The sequence below is a fragment of the Charadrius vociferus genome, unplaced genomic scaffold (genome assembly GCF_000708025.1).
Source record: "Charadrius vociferus isolate BGI_N301 unplaced genomic scaffold, ASM70802v2 scaffold161, whole genome shotgun sequence".
Classification (NCBI taxonomy): domain Eukaryota; kingdom Metazoa; phylum Chordata; class Aves; order Charadriiformes; family Charadriidae; genus Charadrius; species Charadrius vociferus.
Genome location: NW_009646928.1, coordinates 1,505,302 through 1,529,988, shown reverse-complemented (window position 1 = coordinate 1,529,988; position 24,687 = coordinate 1,505,302). Strand labels below are relative to the sequence as shown.

General features: G+C 37.7%; 1 protein-coding gene across 1 annotated transcript in view; it reads right to left on the bottom strand.

The window, feature by feature from the left end:
- Window positions 1-23,629, bottom strand: part of CHN1 (chimerin 1) — an 82,944-nt gene extending 59,315 nt beyond the window's left edge. Inside the window, exons 1-4 of the mRNA XM_009894533.1 lie at window positions 23,577-23,629; window positions 19,362-19,417; window positions 11,682-11,713; window positions 10,700-10,813 (exon numbers count right to left, since the gene is read on the bottom strand). Of these exons, the coding sequence (XP_009892835.1) occupies window positions 10,700-10,803 (104 nt within the window). The 5' untranslated portion in view covers window positions 10,804-10,813; window positions 11,682-11,713; window positions 19,362-19,417; window positions 23,577-23,629. The remainder of the gene's footprint in view (window positions 1-10,699; window positions 10,814-11,681; window positions 11,714-19,361; window positions 19,418-23,576) is intronic.
- Between the last annotated feature and the right edge of the window lie 1,058 nt (window positions 23,630-24,687).

Genomic DNA, 24,687 nt, shown 5'->3' with positions numbered 1-24,687 from the left:
ATATATATAAATAAAAATATTTAATTGATTTGATGATTGAATCAGAATCAATACCAATGTTTTGGGCAAAGTTTTACTGCTTTCTCTACCCGATGAAACCTCTGTGCTTCCTGGGAAAAGACTCACTGTGGTTAGTCACTATGACACATTTGAAGTCCATACACACATGGGAAAGTAGTAAAAGCCTGATATCTTCTCTTTAAATGAAAGCAGTATTTGGAAACCTATGTCAACATACCTTCTGGAAATGTTATTAGCAGGAATTTTTTTTAACTTTCACATTTTAATATTAAGAAAATAGTTATGTTTCTTTACCAAACATTTTGAAGAAATGTTTTCCAAGAGTTAATTTTACAGTGTGACTTCATGCTACTGAGAGATTTCATATTACTTTAAAGCAGAACTGTGTTTTAATTCTTCTAAACTAAGGTATCAACCCTCACCAATGTCTGCTCAGCAAACTTCAAAATGTGTGTGCGCGTTTTACTCTGCCTATGTGTAACGTGTTCATTTTTGGTCATACGAGACATTGTTCTTCTGGTAAATTTAGAAGAACAACAACATCAGATCTGTCACGGAAATTCCACTGCAATCATGCATACTATGGAGAGAGAACTGCCATAGCATAATGCTCAAACATGTTAAGTTTTGTTTAACTTAAAGCAGCTTTTCCTACAAGGGTTTAAGTTACTCATGACCGTCACATTTCTTTTTTGCTTCTGCAGGATTTCTCATGCTAAAACCAACTTGCCTTTAATTTATCTTACTAAGACAATAGGCAGATTTCAATTCAGTATATCAACGAAACCCAAGTGGAAGACATCAAGTGAAAACTCAAAGAAATGTCTTTATCATAAAACAGCTTTGCAAGTGCAAAAAGGGCTTCTGGAGAACAGAGTGGGAAACACTGTTTTTGTTGTTGTTCCTGGTTTGGTTTGTTTTCTTACTGTACACTCTACAGGTTGTTGGTCAAGGTCTCAAAGTTTTTATTTAAAAAAAAAAAAGTTTAAAGTTTCCCTTAGATTAAAAACAACTACAGTAAGATTTCTGTTCCAGAGAGATTTTGTCAAATCTGATTTGCCTTAAACCACTGTTAATCCCAACCTTACAATGCAGGTTTACTTAACTTACTTAAAGCTATTACACAATTTGGTACTTACTTAAGTTGTTTTCCCAATGCATTCTACTTCTGATCTTCTAGGAATGACTCGCCACTTTTTCACTAACAGCAAGAATCAGCAGCATACTCATCCTGCTCTCTAAAACAGTCTTTCCTCAAACCTGCATTGCTTAACAATAAACAAGCATAATAATGCAAAACAAAATGGTTCCTGCACATGCAATATGCACAGTTATAATTTTGGGAGCTACTACCAGCTGATCAATAAAGATCAATAGCTTTTCTATTATTATATTCTGTTTTTCTAGAATACAATTTCTTCCTTTGTGCAAGTGCAGCAGTAGGTGGGACAGATGTCAATTTATTACTGAAACTATTAGAGTTCATTTACTCATCTCAAGTCGTAAAAGAAAAAAAAAAGTTAACTTGATTTTCTTCCTAGCATCCATCAAATCAGGAGGAACTATACTTAACTCAGCTGAGCTACATCAGCTATAAAAGAGGGAGAAGGAAGAGGAAAACTGGGCCAGATAACATTTATTGCTGTCGGTTGTTTTACTGTTTGAATAATTCATAAATGTTTTGATGAAAACAATTATGAGATTAAACAACGGTATGAGGCTATTGTGTGTTATTTTGAAATCTATTTATAAAGCATCCATAGTATCTACAGCTGAAGGACTTTTTTGTTATTGATGAAGTACAGGAAAAAAGTTGTTTCTCCAAACACAAAGATTTATAAATACGTCTTTCAAAAGCATACAAAAGAAGAGGCCAACCAAAAGCACTAACTTGAAGATACATTTCTAACTAGCATTTTTTGAAAGCAATAGAGCAAAAAGGCATTCTGGTAGAACCTGCAGAAGACAGAAAAGATATGTATCCTTTTGACAGGGGAGAAGAGGAGAGAGCAATATATGCTAGGTACACATATACACAATTCAATTACCAACTGATTGCATTATAACTTGACTTTTTACTACTTCAGCTCCAACAGTGCCTAAAAGCTTCAAACCAGGTGACATTATACACTGTAAAAATAGCACAGTACAACACAGAGCTCCTGCTCAGGACCTGTGACTGGGAGTAGTCTGACAGATGGGGTACAACTTTCAGTTTGTCTGGGTCATTTTAAAGAGATCTTAGACTTTTGTACTGAACAGGCACATGAGACAATATGGGAACGAAAATATCCTCTCTAATGGAGAAAAGAGGCATGGAAAACTTAAAAGCCTTAAGCCAAGTCATATGTGAAGACAAGAAGTGAACCCAGATTTTCTGCACTCCACCACAGTGCCTCACCACAAACCCAATGCCTCTGCTGTGCACCAGATTACAGTAGATCCTTGTGGCACAGCAGGAACTATAGTCAGAGGTGAAGGACACGGCATAAAATGAACATGAGCTATACGCACTGAGCACAGGCAGCTCTTGGACAAGTTACCAAAAAGTTCACACCACCACCATAGCAGAGAATATTCCTCTGAGAAGTGTTGAACTTACACGAGCAGGAGAAAGACTGCAGCAAACTGAATTGCCAAAGATAAATTAGACACTCTAGCCAAAAGAAAACAGAGCTGACAACAACAACAGATGGGAAGAGGAGGGAAGGAGAACAGGAACACAGCGAGGAGACGTGAACCATAAGGAAAAATGCATTCTAGTCTGTGGGAGGGCCTAGGTAGCCAGTTAATTACTCATTAAGGTTAGTAGCTATTTATTATTATTCTAAGTACTTAAGCGGAGCCATGTCAGTAGTACCCAGGTGCACTTACATAAGGCAGATGACATACAGGACACCTATGCTGTTTACTGGTAGCTGAAGCTTCTGCATTATTGACAAAGTAACAGAGTATATTATTTAGTATGAAATTTTATATAGGAAAATAAACTTCTTCTACATGGAAGATCATTGGAAGGTCCAATTGTTTTACTTTAGAGCTGAAAAGCAAGCTCCAAAATTTATCAGCACACTTTCCCCCAGGGCTAGCACTAGCTTGTGTGATGTACCCAGCCAAGAGAATGACAGTTTTAGTTTGAGCAGATTTTAAGCCTTCATAAAAGAAATATTTTGCTCTTCAGAAGAAAAAAAAAAAAAAAAAAAGCCCAGCATATTAGCTGGCATACCTGTTGTGTTAGCCTATTAAAACAGCTTTAAGCATGAACTGTTTCTTTCATCTAAAATAAGCTGCAGATACCTGAGTGGCCAATTTTTGAAACTCACCTGAATTCTGCACCTAGGGAAGTGTGACAGGCTAAGCCTGCAGGAGAAGGAAGAGTCCCTCCCCGAGAGCTTCAGCCAACCACAGAGGAAGGAGAACTCTTTTGCCATTTCATGCAGAATAAAGAAAACTGATCAAAATGGGTCAGGCTGAAACATATTTATCCCACAGGTATGTTTGATCACATTTTGGAGCAATTCTACTTAATCCAGGTAAGCTTTAAAGGTGGTGCATGCATGTGTCTGTATACACATATGTATGCATAGTTTCCCAGGTTACTCAGCTGACAACCAAGGAATATCGTGTAAATATTTCAGAAAGGTTTCTAGGAACTGAATTCAGCCCTTGCTACTGCCGATCAGTGCCTGACATAGAGCTGCAGATCAGGTAAAAAACACACAGGTAGAAAGATACACAATGTTTAGTCTTTAAAATGGTCTTTACAATTTTTTCCTACCGACTAACACGATGTCACAATACTGTTACCAAGGTAAAGTGAAGAGATGCAGCCACCTACTATTTTGCTGGGCTCCCTCTGACTACTTAGGGATCAGCTGTGCATTCGGGATGAAGTATGACCAAATTTTACCATAATCATAAAAAAAAAAAACCCACATCGTTCAGCTATTATCACATAGAAAGTTGTTTCAAACAATTCTTCTTTCCCCAATTCCTCTCCCACATGCCAGCCTGTACAACTAGGCTTTCCAGCAGAATGCAGATGCACAGTTTCAACCTCTGAATTCAAGAAGCCTTTTGCAGATGTTGGATTTCACATGTGTAAGTAATCCCAGGGCAATCAATGTATGTTCTGGAATAGCACTACACATGTGTCCTAAAAGAGCCCACTGAAAATGAACAGTATTTGGCTACCAAAGCAATTGTCCTCTGAAATTAAAAAGGTTCATTTTCAGTGTTATGCTCTAATAGCCTGCCAATTATGTCTCTTTTTAAAATATCAGCGGCTAGTTTCTTAACGCAATTTCATAATTTAGGGAGAGGGAACATATGTATCAATTTCTTGCACAATACATGCAGTTGGTCGAAAAAACTAAGGGTTACTAATCTTTGACATTTATTTCACCTCAAGAATTCTCTTCTGATGCCACATAATCTTGAACGTGCCCTAACCCACAAACATAAAGAAAACATGACTCAATCACAGCTAACATTATTACCTTTTTTTTTTTTTTTAATCATGCTGCAGAACCTTATTTCGATTCATTCTCAGTATCACAACAATAGAATTTGCAGGAAGGGAAACCATGGTAACCAACTAAACGTGCTACAGCAGATATCTGCTCAAAAGAACACGTAGTACCATCACACTTCAACGCCTACCACTAGTACAATCTCTACCCATTTCCTCTTTATCCTCATCCTAATTATTAAACAAGCTCTCAACCACAAAAGGCTACATTGCGAACCATGTCTTATTGTTACTGTCATTTGCAGGTCCCAGCATTAAGCACTGTACTAGTCTTTTGCCAAATTTAAAAGCAGATCTAATACCTCCAGGAGTTAATTAGGAATTTTCAGTTCTTTTCATCTGTTTGGAACCTCTAATTAACATTACAATGTATTTTATGTATTTTTATTGTCATGGAGACTTGCTGATATGTATGGACATACATATATACCTACAATAATTTTCTCTTGTAATTTTTTTTAATCCTCAGGGTTGCAAAATAATATTCAGTAGCATTCTGTGATTAATTAATTAGTAAACATTGGTGAATTCTGCTGTTCTCTTCTTTTTTTTTTTTAATAAGCTTTGAGAAACCACATCCATGATTAAGTACAGGCATTAAATATAGTACGGTGCTGATTTGCTGCTCTCATTTGTGTTCATGCTTCATTCTCTTTTATCTGCTATCTGAACTGATACAATTTCACAGGCCTTCTTAGACTCTGAACATCAATTTTATTTGAAGGACAGCTCTGAGTATTTAGCCAAACTCACACACTTAAAAAACATTTAAGTTATTGCTTCCTTTTTTCCTAAAACCTTACTTCTGCCTCTGTTACAAATTCTGAGAAATTTGTTTTCTGAAAACAAAACCGCTTTTGTTTCAAATTTAGATTTAAAAGGCAGTCAGTCTTAAAAAAAGTCATGATGCCAATTAATTGCACAATAATGGATGAATGTAGACAAAAATAGCTCATCAGAAGATGATCAAAATGCAGCTTCTTATATAAGTGGAAAGCAGATTTTACTGTAACTCACCGGCAACCTTAATAACTGAGAAGTTTTTTTAGGTAAGAATTACTTTTTCTACCTTATTAAAGAAGAAGAAATATTCAAAATCTTCACTTTGAACTCAGTTAACTATTCCACCACAGTGCACTAAGAATATCTGACTGCCTTGGTTAAGCCTGCAAAAGCCATTATTTATCCTGTCCTATATTTAGTCATTTAATAGGTGCTAGGCTATGCCTGTAGCTATTGCAGCTCAGGAATAAGATCTTTAGACATACTAAAGTTAGTTCTATAAAAGCATCACAGCCTAATGCTCCACAGTGGTCAAAGATTCACATAGAAAGGTTTAGAGAACAAAGAAAGAAAACTTCATGGCCCACTTCATCTTGAACAGGATGTGCAGTCCTGGTCCCCTCATCTCCAGAAGACCATTAAAGAGTAACAGAAAGGCACAGAGAAAGATGACAGAGACAATGAAGGGTATGGAACAGCTTCACTACAAAACCTGAATGTATAGCCTAGGATTCAGTGACCTGTAAAGAGAACAGTAAGGGGGACACGAATGGCATGGAAATGGTAAATGGAGCTCAACTGTTCACTGTTTCTCATAATACAAAAACTAGGGATCTTCCAATAAAATGTTAAGATGTAATCTTCAAAAAAAGGGATGCTGCTTCCCATAAAACCTAGTTAAGGCACGGAACTCATGCTACAGTTGCAGACAGCAAAGTCTATGAAGGTTCAAAAATGTGCTCAGAAAGCCACTAGACAAAAGTCAAAAATCGCTCCATCAAAAGTGTGAAAAAGTAGCAAAGATAACAATTCTGCTCAGAAGCCAGTGAACAGCAAATTTTCAGAGGCTGGGAGAGCACACCAGAGAACTACTACTACGTGTTCATCTTGTTCTTACACTTTTCTTTCAATGTCTGCTATTAATAGCTACCGAAGAGTGGATACTGGACTGGACTACGAACCGGTCCTTTTATCTGACCCAGTGCGTTCACAGACAGAGAACCTGCTAATACAGTAACAGAGACATATAACTGGGGAGAAACTCTCTGCAAACAATTACCCAGATCTCTCCCCAGATCTGCTCATTTTATGATGACTTAAGGTGTCCCTTAGAGTAACTTAAAAAGAAGTGAGATGCAGAAGAATTGTGTTAGGAGTAGAATGGTGCATAAAAGAACCTTCATGCACCAACTGCATTTGCATTCTGTGCATTTTGGCTGTAGCTGAAGGCTGTAGCTTAGTGTGATTGTCCAATCTGTTCCAGATTTCACAAAAACATGTTTTTATAACTGTGAATTCTGTCTGCCTACAAAGGAGTTACAATTTGTGGTGTTAACAGTTTATTCTTTATCTTCTAGAAAGATTAAGTTGTTTAACAAGTGGAAATCTTCATTACAGAGCAAAGACAATCTGAGCATCTCTGGAAGGTGCCCACTATAAGTACAGTCTGGAACGGAACAAGCAATGAGGACGGAGACAGAACAAGAGAGAATGTCATTGTTGTTCCCCTATAACATAGCCCTCTGTGAGGTTATCTTTAATAATTCCAGAAGAAGATAAATACTCACTTTACAAAGTTTCTATAATATAGCCTTCTGTGAGGTGATCTTCTTCAATAATTCCAGAAGAAGACAAATACTCACTTTAAAAAAATTGAGCTAGGGTTCATTAATCTCAATCAGATTTGCGGCATAGAGGATGATAAATTCACAAATACAATGTTTGGGCAGTAATAGTAAGGATTCGGAGTTCTACCTTTGTCTCTCACCCAGCTTGCTTTGTAGCCAAAGGGTTTTTTTTAGCGTTTTTTCTAACTTCCAATTTAACTATGTTAGAAACTTTACCAACACAGCAGATACCTGATGTTGAAGTTGATTAAATAAACTGTAATATAAAATAAATAAATGAAACAGCAGGATATCTTCCTTTTTGAATTCCGAGGACGCAGAGCCTTCCCTTAATTTAGTAACACCAAACCAAAATATCTGACAAAATGGAACTAAAATTGGAACTAAATTCCAAAAGAACTTCACCAATGGCTGGTATGAACATACCATTGAGATTTTAGACATCAGCTACAATAGCCGGTGGAATCAAATGTAGCATTCAAATTGTTCCATGATGATTTGAGGAGTTGGCTGGTTTGCGTCCTCAGGACAAAACACGATAAGCTTGTTTTTTCCATTGCAGAAATGAAGACTGGAAATATTTCATTACAGAGACATCATACCTTGCCACAAAAAGGGTTATGATCCTGTTTCACTAAGCTGCTCTTCACGATTGGGTGCACGGGGTTTTTCAGGATTCCCAGGCACGCTGACACAAACACAGGAAGAAGACATCTGCCAGAGCCGAGTGTGCTGAGCATCTATTATTACTGAACTGCCTGCCCCCCAGCAGAAGAACCAGTAACTACAAGCCAGGAAACAACTGTCTCAGTCTCAACAGCAGCTGATCCTAACCAATGTTTCCACAAGACACTTAGGTCTCGACGAACTGGGATTTTATGATGCAGTCGCACTTCACAGGTAGTTTCGAATTTGTCCTAATCACAACTGACAGACTGTCAAAGACAGACAAGCCAGGCAACAAACGTATAAAGTGAGAGATAGATTGAGTAGATACACAGAAATACAGAGGGAACCAAATATTTACGTCAAGAGGCAAGGGGTACCTTCAAGCATCTAAATTTTACTCAATATTTTCCATTCATTTTCCAAAGCATCCCTGAAAAACAATCGGAAAACATGAATATTCCACTTTATGTATTGCCACTATGTTATTTATTGCAGGATTACAGCACCTCTCCAGCATTGCTGGGTTAACTTTGTAAAACGCTATGAAACCTGTTCTGTGTCTGTTTCTTTATATAAAGCTAAAAGTTTTATATAAAGTTTTCTTTTCCCCAACACCTTCTAAAGGGCAAAACAAAGGTAAAGAAGGAAAAGCAAAAACCATACAGAAGTGATCTTAAAATTAACATGACTGCTTGATGAGAGTGGCATTTAAGCCTAGTATGAAAAGATCACATTGATTCACACAGCTAGCAAAGAAAGGGTGAAATCGGAGACCCTGAAGTCAATCAAAAGTCTTCCATCGAACTTGGAAAGGATTTGCCCACACGTACCACCCTACTGACAAGCTCTGTTTCTGGCCATGGAGATGACATTTTGAAATTCCTACTGGGATTTTCTAAGCTGCAGACAGAGCTACCTTTGCTGTCTGGCAGTGTAGCGACACAAACACAAATGACGGTCTCAAAAAATGCTATAAATTACAAGTAAAATTACATAAATTCATCGCAGCAATCAAAGCAAACTTCTCACAGTCACGATGAACAGACAGACTGCAGAAATTACCTAGTCTTTAAGAGATGATACAATGTCAGCAACACACTATTGAATATTGACTAATGGGTATACTCTGCATATATAATTCCAGGGAGAGGAAAAACAGAAACTGAGCAAAACTCTTCCTCCTGTCAATGGAAACGCAAACTCTTGTTATACTCCTAGTAGACAGAAAAAGAAATCCTAGTGGTAAAATTCCCATGTGTGGAAGACACAGCGCTGCAGTTCACAGAGAACTTTCACCTAAGGTATGAGAGCAAAGACCCTCATTTGTATACTTAAAAGGCCAACAGCAAGAAAACACAGCATTACTTGCTGTGGGATGGAAAGCAGCCACCTAGATCACTGCCCCTAATATACAAGTCATGCAGTTGGTGCTTAAACGTGATGAATGGCTGTAACATGCTCCGGTTTCAGATTCTGAGGTGCTTTGCTAAATGCTGAATTTCCTCAAAATAAATCAATAACAGCTTTGCTATCATTTGAAACTCTCCCAAACTGATCACCAATAGCTATCTGTTCTCCTTTCTAATGGGTATAAAACCAGATTTTATTGCTTTCAAAGAGGTTTTCCAGTTTGAAAGAGAAACCAGCAAACCTAGAAAAGACCCATCTTTTGACTTGCTGGACTGGAGGAGCATTTGTAAAACAAAGATATATCAACACATCCTGCAAGATGCTCAGCAGCTTCATTGTTCACAGACCTGTGCCTTCTGCACCGCTAGAAGCAAAGGGCAGGAGTTCTGTCTTCAAGCCAGGTGTTATGACAACTGTTTTCCTTTCAGCTTTAAATGAATATTGCAAGAGCAGAAGTAGATGAAATGGAGTATTAGACCCTAATAAGCAACACCAATTTATTTAAACTGTTAATGCTAACCAGTGTAAACGTCAATGACGTTTCTGTTTGGAATCTTATTACTAGAGAAACAAATATCTCAGTAAAATATACCTTTCCCCCCCTCCCCAAAAAAGAAAACTAATTAATCACAATCTATTATTTCAATATCTTCTTATTTTAATCATAAACCTATTTTACCCATATAAAATTTTCAGTGACTGCATCTTCTCCTTCAATGTTTTTCTGTCACACTTAGATTTAAAAATTGCTGAAAATCACCATCTCCCATCTGAGTAGTTAGGTGTAAAGCCCAGGCCAAAATAACCTCCATTACCCTCTAAGTAATTAAACTATTTAAAACTTGCAAGTATTTAAGTTATTTTTTATTTCAGTTTTTATTTTATTTTTTTTATTTATATCTGATCCACTTGCCAGAATTTCACAGAGCGAGGAAAGAGATCTGCAAACATTGTTGGCTAACAGGTGTTCAGACAAAACACCCTCCTGATTTATTGGCCATCCCACAGAGGGACTAGACAGAATTAACTGCTCTTCAGCAACAGCTAGCTAGCTAGTAAGTAACCCACACAGTAGACTAGTCACGTGAACTCCTAAGATGCCTTTTATTTCTTGACTGCCTGCTCTCCCAGTGTCTACATCGGTCACATCTGTAACATAGCAGGAGAAGAACAAAACGAAGCACCACCAGCAAAAATACAATTGCTGTTATCCTGATGGTGCAAACAATAAGGAATGTTAGCACTTCAGAAAGGGTTAGGGAAGGTTAAAGACACCAAATCTGTAACTAGGGCAAAAAAGTACCAGTTCATTAAATGCTGACCATGATTTTTTAAAAAAATTAAAACAATCACAAGGAAGTTTAAGCACTAAGGTCAACAACGCAGTACAATCTTTTGAATATTTTATAAATTTAAAAATGAAATATTAATTACCAACCTTAATGCCAAAGTGTAGGTTCCAGGTTGCCGTTGGCTTTCACGAATGAGATAGCTTCCCTCTGCAACACTTAATAATTGGTCAGCTTCCTCCCTTGAGATCATCCCATGGAATCTAAGGAACAAAGACTTTTTGAAACACACGCCTTTTCACTTTTAAATCCCCTTTTCCTCTTCTTTAAAAAACACCAACCACAGTAATTAAAAAAGAAACAAACATAAAAATGACTGATTTGCAGGAATCTACAGCTTAAATTAATCTCCCTTTCTGCCTGCATTTGAAGTCACTTTAAATGGTTTAGAAAGGCTTCTATGAAACAAGTATATTGCTTTTTAAATCTGCATCTACCAATTTAATATGTAGAAATAAATCCATTTTCTCCTGCTGGGTTCATATGTTTTGTACCAGTGGCATGCAATACAACATTTTGTAGCAGCATTCAGGGATATCATGGCAATTTGCTAAAATCTTGGGGATTGCATATAATCTCAGTAGTTGCTGGTGTAATAACCTAGCAATACTACATATCTTTTACCAAAATAAACACAAACGAGATCTGCTTTTTTTCCCCACACTAAATCTAACCATCTTTGCCTTAGCGGTCTGAAATAGAAGACACATATATACTGTACACTTATAATGCATTTGTGATCCCAATCTTTTCTTTTCCTGCACACAAACATCTTTCGCAAAAGCCAGCTAGAGGTGGGGGTAAAAAGAAACCTTTGAAAGTACAGAAACATATGTTTTTCTCACTTAAGGTAGCACTCAATGAAATCCATACCCATCAGAAAACGCAGCTGTAATTTTAGGCAGATGAAAGTGATGGTACTGCAATGATAATCTGATGGTGAGCAAGACACACTGCTGTAAAACACACAGAAGAAACAAAGGGCCCAGAGCAAACACTTGCAACCTTTTCTGTAACTATGATCAACCAACAGGTCCAGATAAAGTACTTTCAGAGATGTATGTTACTTACTCTCTTCCATAATATTTGGGTCTGTTCTCCACCTAGAAGGAACAACAGAAATTGTAATGGTCATAACAAGTGAACCCATACAGTAAGCATACTGCCCATAATGTAGTATTAAAAATAGAAAGGGACATAATGTGAAAGTACAGACAAAAATCACCTGCTATCACAGCATTTTCCCTGTGGGTGGAATATAGGGCAAGCAAAGGTAGACCTTTGGGAAATACTGCGCTTCTGAATGGCTTAAAACAGAGTGAGAAATGATGAGCCACCTGAATCACGTTATCTTCAGGGCTCTGCTAATACAAACTGATGGCATGGTATTGCTTGTACAAACTGCCAAAAAGGGGAAACAAAACATTCATTTCATGGGTTTAAGTGTACTACATTGTTACGTGCAGCAATACAGTGAAACATCCATAAAACTCTTAAATTTACAAGTTGCCTTCCATCATAGAGCTGCTGTTGCCACCGCTGCGAGAAATAAAGCCACTACCATATCCCCCCAGAGTGAGGACGAGTGGTAGATTAAATGATCAAGTGCCCAAGTCTTGCACTTCTTGACTTCACTAAACTCTGTGATCTGTAACATTACCTAAAAGACCTCAACAACAGATCTGCTGCATAACACCAGCCCATCCGTGCTCCAGAGACCATACAGTGTAAATGCACATGACATGCAAGGGTGTCAGACACAATTTGCCTGCCAAGTATCTCAGACGAAGGAACTCATCTGCAATTGTCCAGGCAGCTTATAGACAAGTGAGCAACTGCAGACCTCCCAGGAATCAGCTCAATAATCTAAACCACCAGATTATCCCTCCTCGCTTAATTTAAAGGAGGAAACGCTTTGGGGAGTAAAATTCAACAGTTATAGGATGCAAACTACAAGAGTATAAAACGATCCAGCTATAATAAAACACATAATACTCAGAGTAAACTGCCATTTCAGTTTCTTTTTTCCGTCTTTTCAGAAAAAAAAGCCCATTAAAATTAGCACTTCTCTCCAGTTATCTCAGTGGAGTATAAATAAAGATTTCAGATGTCCAAACCAACAAAAAATACATCCTGGTGTACAGTCTAATAACAACTCTTCCACATTCCCAACAAATAAAAAGCTATTGTGATGGTTCATCACTTTTGAAAAATCATTCCATTGCTGGAAAAATTTATAATGTTCTAGAAGATTTCCTTTTCCTACATAACAGCAAATAATTGTTGACCGGTGTGATAACTGTTTTCAAAAGGCCTGAAGAGACTGGATCATTTCAGAAAAGAAAAAAAGTCTTACGTGTTTTTTGTTAAATGTAGGCTATTTCTTCAATAGGAAGATAGCAACATGAATGGAGAAAAAGTGAAAACATTTTATTGTTCTTATTACAGAAACTTGCAACAATTCCTAACTAAAATCCTTAGGACAAGACATTAGTGTCAGGCAGTTGTTAAAAAAAGAATCCTGTCATGAATAAGATTTTGTAGTCTGTCTGTTGAGATTTTATATTTCTCTCCGTGAACACAGTGAATTTATATGACACAACGGGAAAAATTATATAGGCAAAAGCAGTCCATTTCAGAAATGGATTAGTAACGTGACAAGGCATCCTCAGAATACTTGCAAATCCTAAGACAAATTATAATATTATACTCCTTGTGCAAACATTGAAAATGTGACCTGGCAGATGACTGGAGCAAAGCATCAGAGAAAAGCTCCACTGGACTTCCAGGCAATTGGAGTTTGTAGTTCATCTTGGTGGATGATGAGTTAAAGAGGAAAATAATCACTTCTGTTAACATTGAGTCTCTACCGATCAGTTTTACCAACTCGCAAAAATTTCAGTATAAATGCTGATGTGTAACACTGTTTGCTTGTATAAGATTCAGAAGGACTGGAACTCTAATTCACTGAGTTCTATTGCCTGGTTTTTGGTGTTTTGGTGGTTTTTTTCATACCTTTTTAAATTGATGATAATATTAGGGGGTTTTGACATCTAGATCAAACGCGTACATTTAGACTCTAAGGCAGATCCATCAGAGCTCAGCAGGGGCCTTCTAATTCACTCAGAATTAGCTGAGCTATATGCACATGTAGGCACCCACGATTCCTCCAGTTGCACGTGAGCACTGAAAGCCAAAACAGTTCAGTTCAGAAGCTTCATTAGCCTGACTTTCACACTCACTCAGCCGTAAGGAGGCAAAACCAAAACATCCATCTGGACTGGAACTAAAACCCACCTAAGAAAGGAAATACATTTTTAAACAAAATCAAAGCAGTAGCAAGAAAACGGTCATCTTAACAAAAGCTGTTAGCTGAAAACACAGTGTAATTAACCTCTGCAGAGTTTCTTTCTCATTTGGTAGTATTTTGGGACCAAAGTAGGATTGAGCATGAGTAAAGGGCAGCCTTAGCTACTTCATTTTCTCTGTATCCAGTGAAGATCAGCTGAATTCTAAGTCTTTTGACTTGTCAGGGCTTTTTATTTATGGGAAAGATTTCCTATTGCTGTTTGTTTAGCCTGTGTCCGGCAGGGTTTTAAAAATTTCTTTTAACTTAGAAAAAACAGAAAAATAATTGAGATATTTGTTTTCAGTGTGCTTATTTGTCTAGCGCTGATGCAGAGGCCACGAGAAAGATTCAGGTCTCATTATGATACCTGCAACACACACAAAGGTCAGTGAGATATCCACCACTGCTTTGCTTCTCATTTTTTCAAAATGAGGTGTGAAGCCAGAGAAACCAAGTTTACAAACGGGTAAATGGGGCAGACCTGGCAAGTGCCTTACAGCATCCATTCCTTTGGAAAAGAGCTTTGTTACCGTGAAAGTTGGGAAGTCATTCTGGGTGAATATCACACAGATAAAGCCACCTTTGAGAACAGCTCTCACGAGGATGTACGTTATATATGCCCAGCCTATGCTATGTTTCGTGACTACTCACAGAGGCCATTTTCACAGGACTACACAGAGATGCTGTTTAACAGGCTTGTTAACTACTAGCACTGAATTAGGATGAAGCCTTGTAATAGGATGGAAAAGGCCCGTGATTTTAATTATCTCCATCATTTGTCTGATTTTTTGGGTACATAGTTATTTAAAATTTATCATGGAGTGCCTTCATATAGCAGTCAAGGATGTCCTAAATATGCCTGCATGCACACATGCACATGCATATAAAAGATTATATGCACAACAAATGCAAATTCCAGGGAGGTAATACAATATTAATTGCACAAACAACATTACAATTTAGATGTAAGCCTCATGCAGAAGTCAAACACCCTTAAAATGTAATGGAACCGTCAACTTTACAACTGAACCTCATACAGTGTTGAAAACTTTGGCTCTGTTGCACCTTCACAATAGAAAAATCCCAGATGAATGCAATGCTCTTTTTACCTCAGTGCAACTCCACTGATCTGTGTGTTGCTCTAATATGAAACTGGTGTAACAGAGCAGAAACTTGAATTCTCTGTATTTGAGAAGCATTTCATGTTAAGTAGGTCACTCTGCTGAATACACCTCTCAGTATCAGCACTTGTACAACATGTGCCTTTGCACCTTAAATAAAAGGTGGGGTTTTTTTTTTGTGGTGTGATTTCCAATTATTCTTTAACAAGTGCTTTTTCCCCTAATCGTCATTCTTGCTTATGTCAACAAGTGGAATACAATAAGGCAAGAGGAGCAATTTACGTGGTAATACCTTATCAAATTACGTGTTTTTTCCTCCTACTGACCTCTTTGATGTTCTCTGGACCAAAATTCTCGTCCTAATATTTATGAATTTGTTTATACAGCTGAATAATTCAACCACTTAGGAAAAGATTCTGCTCCCCACTGACTCACGCATGGCTACTAATAGAAACCCAGCTGAGAAAGAGCAGATCACAAAGATCAACACTAGCAGAAGAGGCTGAGACCAGAGAGAAAGGTTAAACAAGTTATTGCTTGCTGAATGTATTTTCACTTCAAATCTGGCTCAGCTGCATAAATTGTTCAATACTTATAATGAAAAACACTTATCTGCATTATAACAAATTAACGCAGAAGTAGGAAAATGCACACTGATAATGTATTCTTTCAATTTTACCTTTATTGGGTAAAAATAAGCTTCAAAGAGCTTTTTTTTGGTAAATGGATTCTTTAATGAGAAAATGTATATTTAATATACTCTGTTCTGCAGCTAAATACCTGCAAACTGACTGATTCTTTCATAGCTCTATCTTATTTAGTTCAATTCTCACTAGTTTCCAAAAACTGCAGATTTTATTTCTCAGTTTCTACAACAATGTTCATGGTGCAGACACAGGTTTACTCGGCAGTTCAAGGGCTGGGATGAAGGTATTTTAAAACACAGAATGTCTTTCTTCTATTTTTGTTCCCTCTGGCACAGGGAAAGTTTTACACTTACTGAAAGTTTTTCATATGTTATAATCTTGTTTTGGAATAAACTCACAGAAATATGATATTATATAAACTAATGTGTTGCATTTCTTTCTTCTGTGATGACAGGACTTAGCAGAGTGTTTTAATTGCTTGTGGAACTTTGGCCAACCCCCATTGACTCTAACACACTACCTGTTTATAGAATTAGGCCAGGAGGATCTTTCTACATAGGGATGCAGTAAGCTCAGATACCCTCCAAACAGCTTGGGTCATTAGTTCATGCAGGACACCACCCACCCACAGCAAATTTTCCTCCCTAAAACAGTCCAACTTTTCAATTTGCTGCACATATAATAGCTAATAAAATTTTATAATTAACAGCATTAAAATTCAGTGATAACATGGATGAGAAAATTATAGTGGTCAGTGTGATTCAGATTTAAAGAAGCTTCACCCAGATTATTTTATATTTGGCTGACAAGAGTAGGTCTCTTGTTTTATTATAAAAAGAATGCAATCTGGATCTGATCAATAGCTGAAGAATTTCCAGCACTCCAGAGGCAGGAGACATTTTTAATTGTCAGATACTGAGGGGAGACCTTATTATTGCTTACAAATATCTAAAGGGTGGGTTGAAGGAGGATGGAGCCAGACTCTTCTTGGTGGTTCCTAATGACAGGACGAGGGGCAATGGGCACAAGTTGGAACATAGGAAGTTCTGTTCCAACACACGGAAAAACTTCTTTACGGTTCGGGTGACAGAGCAGTGGCACAGGCTGCCCAGGGAGGGTGTGGAGTCCCCTTCTCTGGAGATTTTCAAAACCCGCCTGGATGCAGTCCTGAGTAATGTGCTCTGGGCAATCCTGCTTTAGCAGGGGAGTTGGACTAGATGATCTCTAGAGGGCCCTTCCAACTCTGAAAATTCTGTGATTCTGTGAATACCCATATATACCTCTGCTTATTTGACTGACTAGGATAATAGTATTCTAAGAAATACCATGAAGGAGAACTTAGTATAAAATTTCCTTGTGACTTCTAATCACCTGGAGCAAAAAGACCTCGAAACACTTCTCTGCAGTCAAACTAGCATGGGATATATTGCCAACAGATCTTATTGAATATGCCGGACCCCTTTATCAATTTACAGTTTCTCCCTGACTACAGCGTACATAAGCAGTCCACAGGCAAAACAGTTACTATCGTTATGTTATCTGCTGTAAGATTTCCTTAACTGTGCTGGTACTTTCTCACTCCTTACATTTCTATTTGAGGGGGGTGTGGGGGGGGTGGTCTGCTTTTTGTTTGTGTGGGTTTTTGTGGTTGTTTTTTTTTTTAAAAAAACAAACGAAAGGTATATAGAAAAATTAAGGTTCTAATTCTGTAAGTATTAAAACATTCACAACTGAGGCTCTCAAAGCATCTTACTGAAGAAACTGAAGAACCATCGCTCAGCACCACAAGAGCCAGACAACTTTATAAGCATACACTAAGTCTGTCACTACATGAGTAAACAATAGCAGGGCTCTGAAATAAGACTCAGCAAATAAGACTGCAGTGATTGTACAGGCATAATGTCAGGATCTCAATGAACAGTGTCAGAAGGCTACCAAAAATTCCTCATACATTTTACAATATGCATATATACATATACCTACACATGTACTAGCACTTCTTCCACCAGTGAAATACTTTTGAGGAGAGGAAGGAAAAAGCAGCTGTTCAACAGCACTTAGCAACAATCAACACAATCCATTGGAGGCAGGGAGTAAAATACTTCATCCTATCCAAGTGAGCACTCTGTACAATCACAAGCCACTATTACAAGACTAAGTTCCTACAAGACTTTAGGTATTTTGTATATTAATAGAATGAAAAGCCCTATCATAGAGAACACACAAAATCGCAGAGAACCTTCCTAATACTGTACTAATGCAAATAAAAAAATGAAAAACCTCCCATCTTATCTTCTATAGATCTCTCCCTTCAAATCTCCATCCCACTTTATCTGAGGTACATAAGATATCTGCACAACAACTTTAACCAGAATACCCCTTGTTTGGACCCTCATTAACAGTAGAAACACTGGTTAAAACAAAACTTTTTTGCTACTATGCTTCTTGTAAAATTCATGTATTTTTCTTTTCTACAGCTATGTCTTGCTTAAGTGCAATCAGCTATAGCTATACCTTTTATAAAAATACAAATAGATCAAATTAACAAAGGAAAACAAGAGTGTTTCCACTAAATGTAGTATTTCACTTCCATTAAATCTCTACTTTTTATCTTAAAAACTGACAGACTACTTTATAGAATCACAATTGGCCATTTGAAAAGATGACAGAGAAATGCCTGTTTAATTCCGTAAAGTAACCCTCCCTGTGATCTACACTGTAAGCTATTAATGTTCCTGACAGTGTTATGTCCCTCTGTCTTTAATTCTACGTCAAAGTGACTAACATATTTCAAAGATTAATTTCCTTCTCTTGGCACATGATAAAAATGCTTAGTTTTTATTGCAGCAATGTAATAACTCTCAGCGGTTATTCAGTAAGAGCTGTGTTTTGTAACACTCCTTAACAAGCCAAGCCTAACATTTCAGCATTTTTGAAATGGAAATGAATGTTTCCCAGGTTCCTAACTGAAGCAGCAAGAGAGATGCAGTTATGAGTAAAATCTTGATGGCATGGATGTTTGCTATCAGTTAAACCCTCCAGTACCACAGGTCTGGGGAGCTGCTGCTCTGCTGGACGGCAGCTCAGGGCGCACTAGCGATCAGGGATCTGCCTCAACAACCGTCCCCATGAGCAGGTGCTTCTGTATCACTGTATATCAATAGGATCCCATTGTTCCTGTCTGGATCCTTAAAAGCTGGGGGTCTGCATAGCTTAGCTACTAGTATTCATGAGTCTTAAGTACTACAACTCAAATAACAGCATGAGGAGAGGTTCTGGTCTTCCTTCTGTTGATTTACTGCACGCATCTAGCAGCGATGTGTATGCAGGTACGTAGCTTCCCTCTACTGCTCTGCTTTTGCTTCTGTGAATTTCTGACCCAAAAAGGAGGAGAAAATGAATGTTTCTATTCATCTAAGAATAAAAAACAGTAAATGATTATTAGGTATACACATCATACTCAAAATGCTTTTAAATTCCATTTTTAGATCAAATGGATTTCCAGGTACTACTGGCCCCAAGGCTACTTACTCTAATCACACTGCCAAGTCTCCCAAGGAACCATTGTTTGGGTTGGACAACAATAAGTACAGACTTGAAATCACTGGACTCTAGAAAACTTTGTAATACCCACCTCACGAGTGCAAGTTATCCTTCTAGGATGGGGAGCTTCCTGTTGCAACTGATACACTGAGAGAAGGTAGAAGTTAAAATCTTATTAATACAGAATCATTGTACAAATTAGGCATTTTAACATTAAAATTTACTGTTTAATAAACAAGACGACTTTCTGCAAAATTTAATGTGAGGATACACATATCAAGGTCTCAAAAATTACAAGTGTCAGAAAAAGAATGTTGCTAGCCAAACTGGGATTATTGATCATCTTTACAATTAATTAATTGAGTACTAGGGAGTCACTGAGTTAAGACCAGTGAAGTTTCCACCAAGCAGATCAAAAAAGGAATAATGATAAATGCAAATTAAATTTTATTATATGTCAAATCAGGCTGCTGCCAGACGTTCTTCAGTAAGCAGATGGAGTCCCATCCAACCACGCTGAGCACACACTCAGCCACCTGAAATATGTCAAGACTTTACAAGAATCATTCAGAACTTCGCAGAATCAAACCCTCTGCATTTGCCACTGCTCAGTGATGACCTTTCTGAACAAAGAAAAAAGTGGCCTTTGAATTCGCCGACATAAAGACATTAGGAATTAAGTAGTAGGGTAAAACAGTCAAGGCCCAAATTATGACATAGACTTACTATACCTTCTCCCCCTCACCCCCTCCCTTTTTTTTCTTTTTTCTTCTTTTTTTTTTTTTAAACAAGCCTCATCAAGCCAGGATAAATTTTAGAAGCCAGTTGTAAATGTAATGGTACTAATGTGTGGACTTTCTAATATGATACCAAAGGAGTGGCTGTCAACTTTTATCCCAAAAAGAGTTTGGTTTGCAAGTCACCTTTGAAATGAGGCTGTCAACACTATGTTAGTATTTGAATAGTATGCTAGAACTGATAAAATGGACATTTAGAATTGTAATCTTTTAAAATTAAATTATCTTTCAATCATTAGTACTAACACCAAGGTCTAATAGCACGTGCTGTCACCTTCTTCAGGTAATAAGACCATACATTGATTTACCCAATGAGGTTTGACTCATTTGATCACAAGTCCTTTCTGCTGACAAATGCCACATTTATGTGCTAAGTTACATGAGAATGGGGAAATGGCAAGATGCCTGATGATATGGCAATCATAAGACAAACTGGAAAAAAATCCCTCCCTTTGTTCCAAACATGAAATCTAATGTTTTTTCCTGATGTTACTAAAATCAATCCTTACCATTCTGTATTGGTATCACAAAAATGATTTTTGCAAGTGATGAAAAATGGCACATGAGTATATAAAACTGCAATTTTCATTTCAAGCACACTGTGACCTCCTATTTGCCCAGCACACAGATTCCCTAGCTTCTATTGTAAAAGTTATATTTGATGGCAGTGGGCCCTGTCTATATCTAATTCTGAGAACTGTAGAGTCAAGTTCAAAGGAAAAAAAAAATAAATCACAGAGCAAATACGTATTTCTCTGAATTTCACAGAAAAGCAGTGGAGACTCACAATCAGCACGCGCTGCAGAAACTGGCAAAAAATTGAGAACTGTTTCACACCTTAATTCAAGCCAGGCTGAAAAGATTTTCTGGAAGGAAATTCCTCTTCTCTTCCAGTCAGAAGCACAGCAGGTAGACTAGTTAAGTTACAAAACAGGATGCCTCTTCCTCCTCCTGTAATTGATGTATGCAATTCAAACTGTTCAACACCAGTTTCCTTGATACAAGTATTGTCTGGGAAGTCAAAGAAGACATTCCTCTTCATCCGTCATGAGACAGAAATACAATCAAACCCCATGACCATGTGCTTAGTTCAGATCCATGGGAAGGGTTCACCATGGTGAACCACGATGGTGTAGAAGTGCGGGTATGCACATGTTTGCATGTGCCCAAGCCTTCAGCTCCTGGCAAGATGCCAATAAAGCTTCGGTATTGCAGAGATTGGACCTTCCTGTTATAGATTATGGCATGGAATACACCAAAGAAAGAGGCAGTGTTCCAAGAGTTCACAGAAGGTACAGAGCTGTGATTCACTGCTAATGCTTACAACTGGGAGCAAAATACACAGACCTTAGTAAGAAGTATTGCAATCATGACTAATTATGTTTAATACCAAGGAGCGAAGTGTCTCAGTTTTACCCTGTAGCCTTCCGCTGCAAGAAAAAAAGCTTGCTCAAATCATTCTGTGTGCAAATTCTTTAATATTAAGTGGCTGACTTGGCATAGGACAAGCTACCGGTATAATAAGTGATGATTCAAAAGGCACAGACAGGCTTTGCCACCAGATTCACAAACAGACCAAGGTCCCAGCCGTCTCAATTACATGACAGCAATTGCATATGTTGGCAGTTATTAAAACTGTTCAAAGCCATCCATGGAAGAAAACACTCAATATGGACAAATTAAAAGTCTTCACACTTTTTTTAGACTTGTTGCCTATTTTCTTGAATTAACACAAATGTATTGCAAGAGACCCTGACATTCCTAGACTGTGAAGGTGTTTGCAGTTTTGCCATAATTTTTACTACAAATTTCACAATACCTGACTATTTACTTACAGCCGAAGCGCTTTGAAATTTCTTGAGACATGTTCTCATTTACAGAAGTCATCTGATGCTCATATGGCATAGAAGATCTTGACTATGTAACTCATGACCACTTTAACAACTCAAAAATTGGAAACCAAACCCAAACAAGAAGGCTGATTTATGAGTTTTAAGGCCTAACTGTGATTTTCGAATGCGTCAGGTTGGCAACGGCAGGGACAGAACAGAAACAACTGACTTCTGTGAGCCATTAACAGAATACTGGTCTACGTGATAGAAAAGCTGGTTTTCTAGTGCTTATTTAATTCTACTATATATACTTCAGCTGACCAAAATATTTTAATCTGCTCTCTTACACTTACTCACTTTCTAACCCGGGTTTTCACCAAGCCGTTAAGACCAAGCCAAAATCTCCGACTGTAAAGAATCTCCCACTGCAGGATGGAAATCTTTGAAATAACCACATTTTCTCAGGTGCTAAATCTCCCCAACCTTTAGAGAGCAACATTTTCATCATGTGAAATGTTGCTTCAGCAAATCCCTTTAGCCAGCTGGAAGACGCCAAGCCTTGGGAGTATATACAAAAGAAAATGTAAATGTAGGTTTGACATCCCTAAACTGTTAAGTGTGTTAAACACACAAACATTCTGCTTTCAAAATCTGTTTTTAACAGAAGATTCTTCGTCCCTGCTGTGGTTCCTTGAGTCTCAAAATGTCTCACACTTTAGCTATTCTATCTACAAAGAATTTGAATTTAGAGGTGAGATGCTGTGGGAAGCTACGATGCTTTGCTACGCTGCCATTTGACTTATGTGTTCTCTTCAGTCTTCCTGAACGTCCGTCAGCACTGCCAAACAACAGGTCATTCCTTTACATGATTTTTTTTTTTTATTATTTAAAAATTTAAGGTTTTTGGCTTAGTTTTTGTTTTATTATTTTGTTTTGTGAGTTTTGTGCTTGGTTTGGGATTTTTTTGTTTGCTTGTTTGTTTTGTTTTGTTTTTAAACTAGGGATGAAAACCAGAAAGTTGTGAAATTCCCAAGGAAGCGGTGCTCTGATCTCTGGGCAACGCACCCAGACTACTGCCCTGCACATCTGCCTGCGGCAGCCTGCAAGGCCAGCTTCCTCTGAGCTAGGGCGTGCACGCCGAAGAGCTGCAGAACTCAGGCGGGCAGACTGATAGGAAAAGAGGCCCTTATAGTCAGGGCTTCAAAAAACCAGCTTGTGATTTGTGACACCAGGCCAAACAAATGCTCTCATTTTACTACATCAGCAAATGCTGGGGGAAAACTATTTATTTTGAGTTTTTCTAACCAGCTCAAGTTTCAACTCTAGTGATGCAAGGTACCAGAGCACAGGAACCCTAAAAGTTTGCAAATGATATCAACTTTAAGGCACGAATGCACTTTACGTAAGCCTTGGTCTAGGCAACCAAACCAGTATAAGCCAGAACTACACAGGAGTGGGATCACTTATATTAGTAAAGTGCAGAGAATCTACTCCTCCAAATAATCTGCATTCACTTGTCCTTGAGGATAAACACCTGCCCCTATCTCTAAATAGTAATGAACCCCTTGATGCTTCTTAAACTCACATTCTAATGAAAAGAAAAATGAGTCTTTTAAAACACCCAACTGAAACATTTTCAGCTCCACTTGGAAAGAAATAATCTGTTGAGATACTTACAGTAAGATTTCCAAACAGGTGGTCTGTATTCATCAGTATCTGAAAGAAAAACAACAAAACTTAATGTTGCGTTGGAAACATTTTAACACAGAAATAACACTGCAGAAGCACTTGCAGATTTATTAAGATAAATATTACACCTAGGTTCTAAAATAATTTTTTGCTACCCGAGTATAGAACAACCTGTTGAAAGTTCCCCCTCTTTACTTAAACTGAAAATATGAAAAGGTATTTTCTGAAAATATGAAAAGGTATTTTCTTTAGCGAGCTAGCATAAAAACTCTAGAAATACATTTGCAAAATGGCAAACGTGCAGATCAGAAGCCAAAATACCGGGGGTGGGGAGAAGGGGAATACACATTATTTTACTATGTATATATCCATAAGTTCCCTTTTAAATTACACCAGAATGATTTTTTAATCTCAATTTATATGCTGATAAATCAGTTTTCATCCAATTTATTCCTGCCATTAGCTTTTTACTCTTCTGGGTAGCAATTAACAACTCCTACAATAAAATCAGCGTATGTAAGTAAGTACTATGAAATATTTTGAAAAAAAAAAAAGAGAGGTTTTTAATACTGAGTACAAGCTGTACTTGGAAGCAGTCAGTATGTATTAAAAGTACCATCATATTTCTAATTCTCAAATAAAATTTTAAAAAACCAACAATCCCAGTGTTTACTAAGTTCTGCCGCCCTTATGACTTCCTGACAACTGATCTAACACTTTGAGCTCAGGGCTCTGTTGCAAACTTCATCTCTGATCCATTGTTTTACCACCCTGACCAGCTTCAGTTCTGATGCTACAAGGTACCGAGGCTTTGTGCAAGATGCTGTGCTTATCTGCCTTGGAGCTGGTGGGAGTTACTCAGTACTCATTACACCACAGGGTCACCAGTTGAGACAACCATGCAGCCAGCCTTGTTGTTTACAGCCTTTTCTCACTGTACCACTCATTTCTGAGCTCTGTTTGCAATTGTCTGCTCACTGGGACTACCTGCTGCATCCAACAAAACCCTAATTTCTAGTTTTTATTATGAGGTTATGTAAAGATCAAGCAATCTGGGAACCTGTTGCTTGAATTTTGGCGCAAGTGACATCTCCGTTTG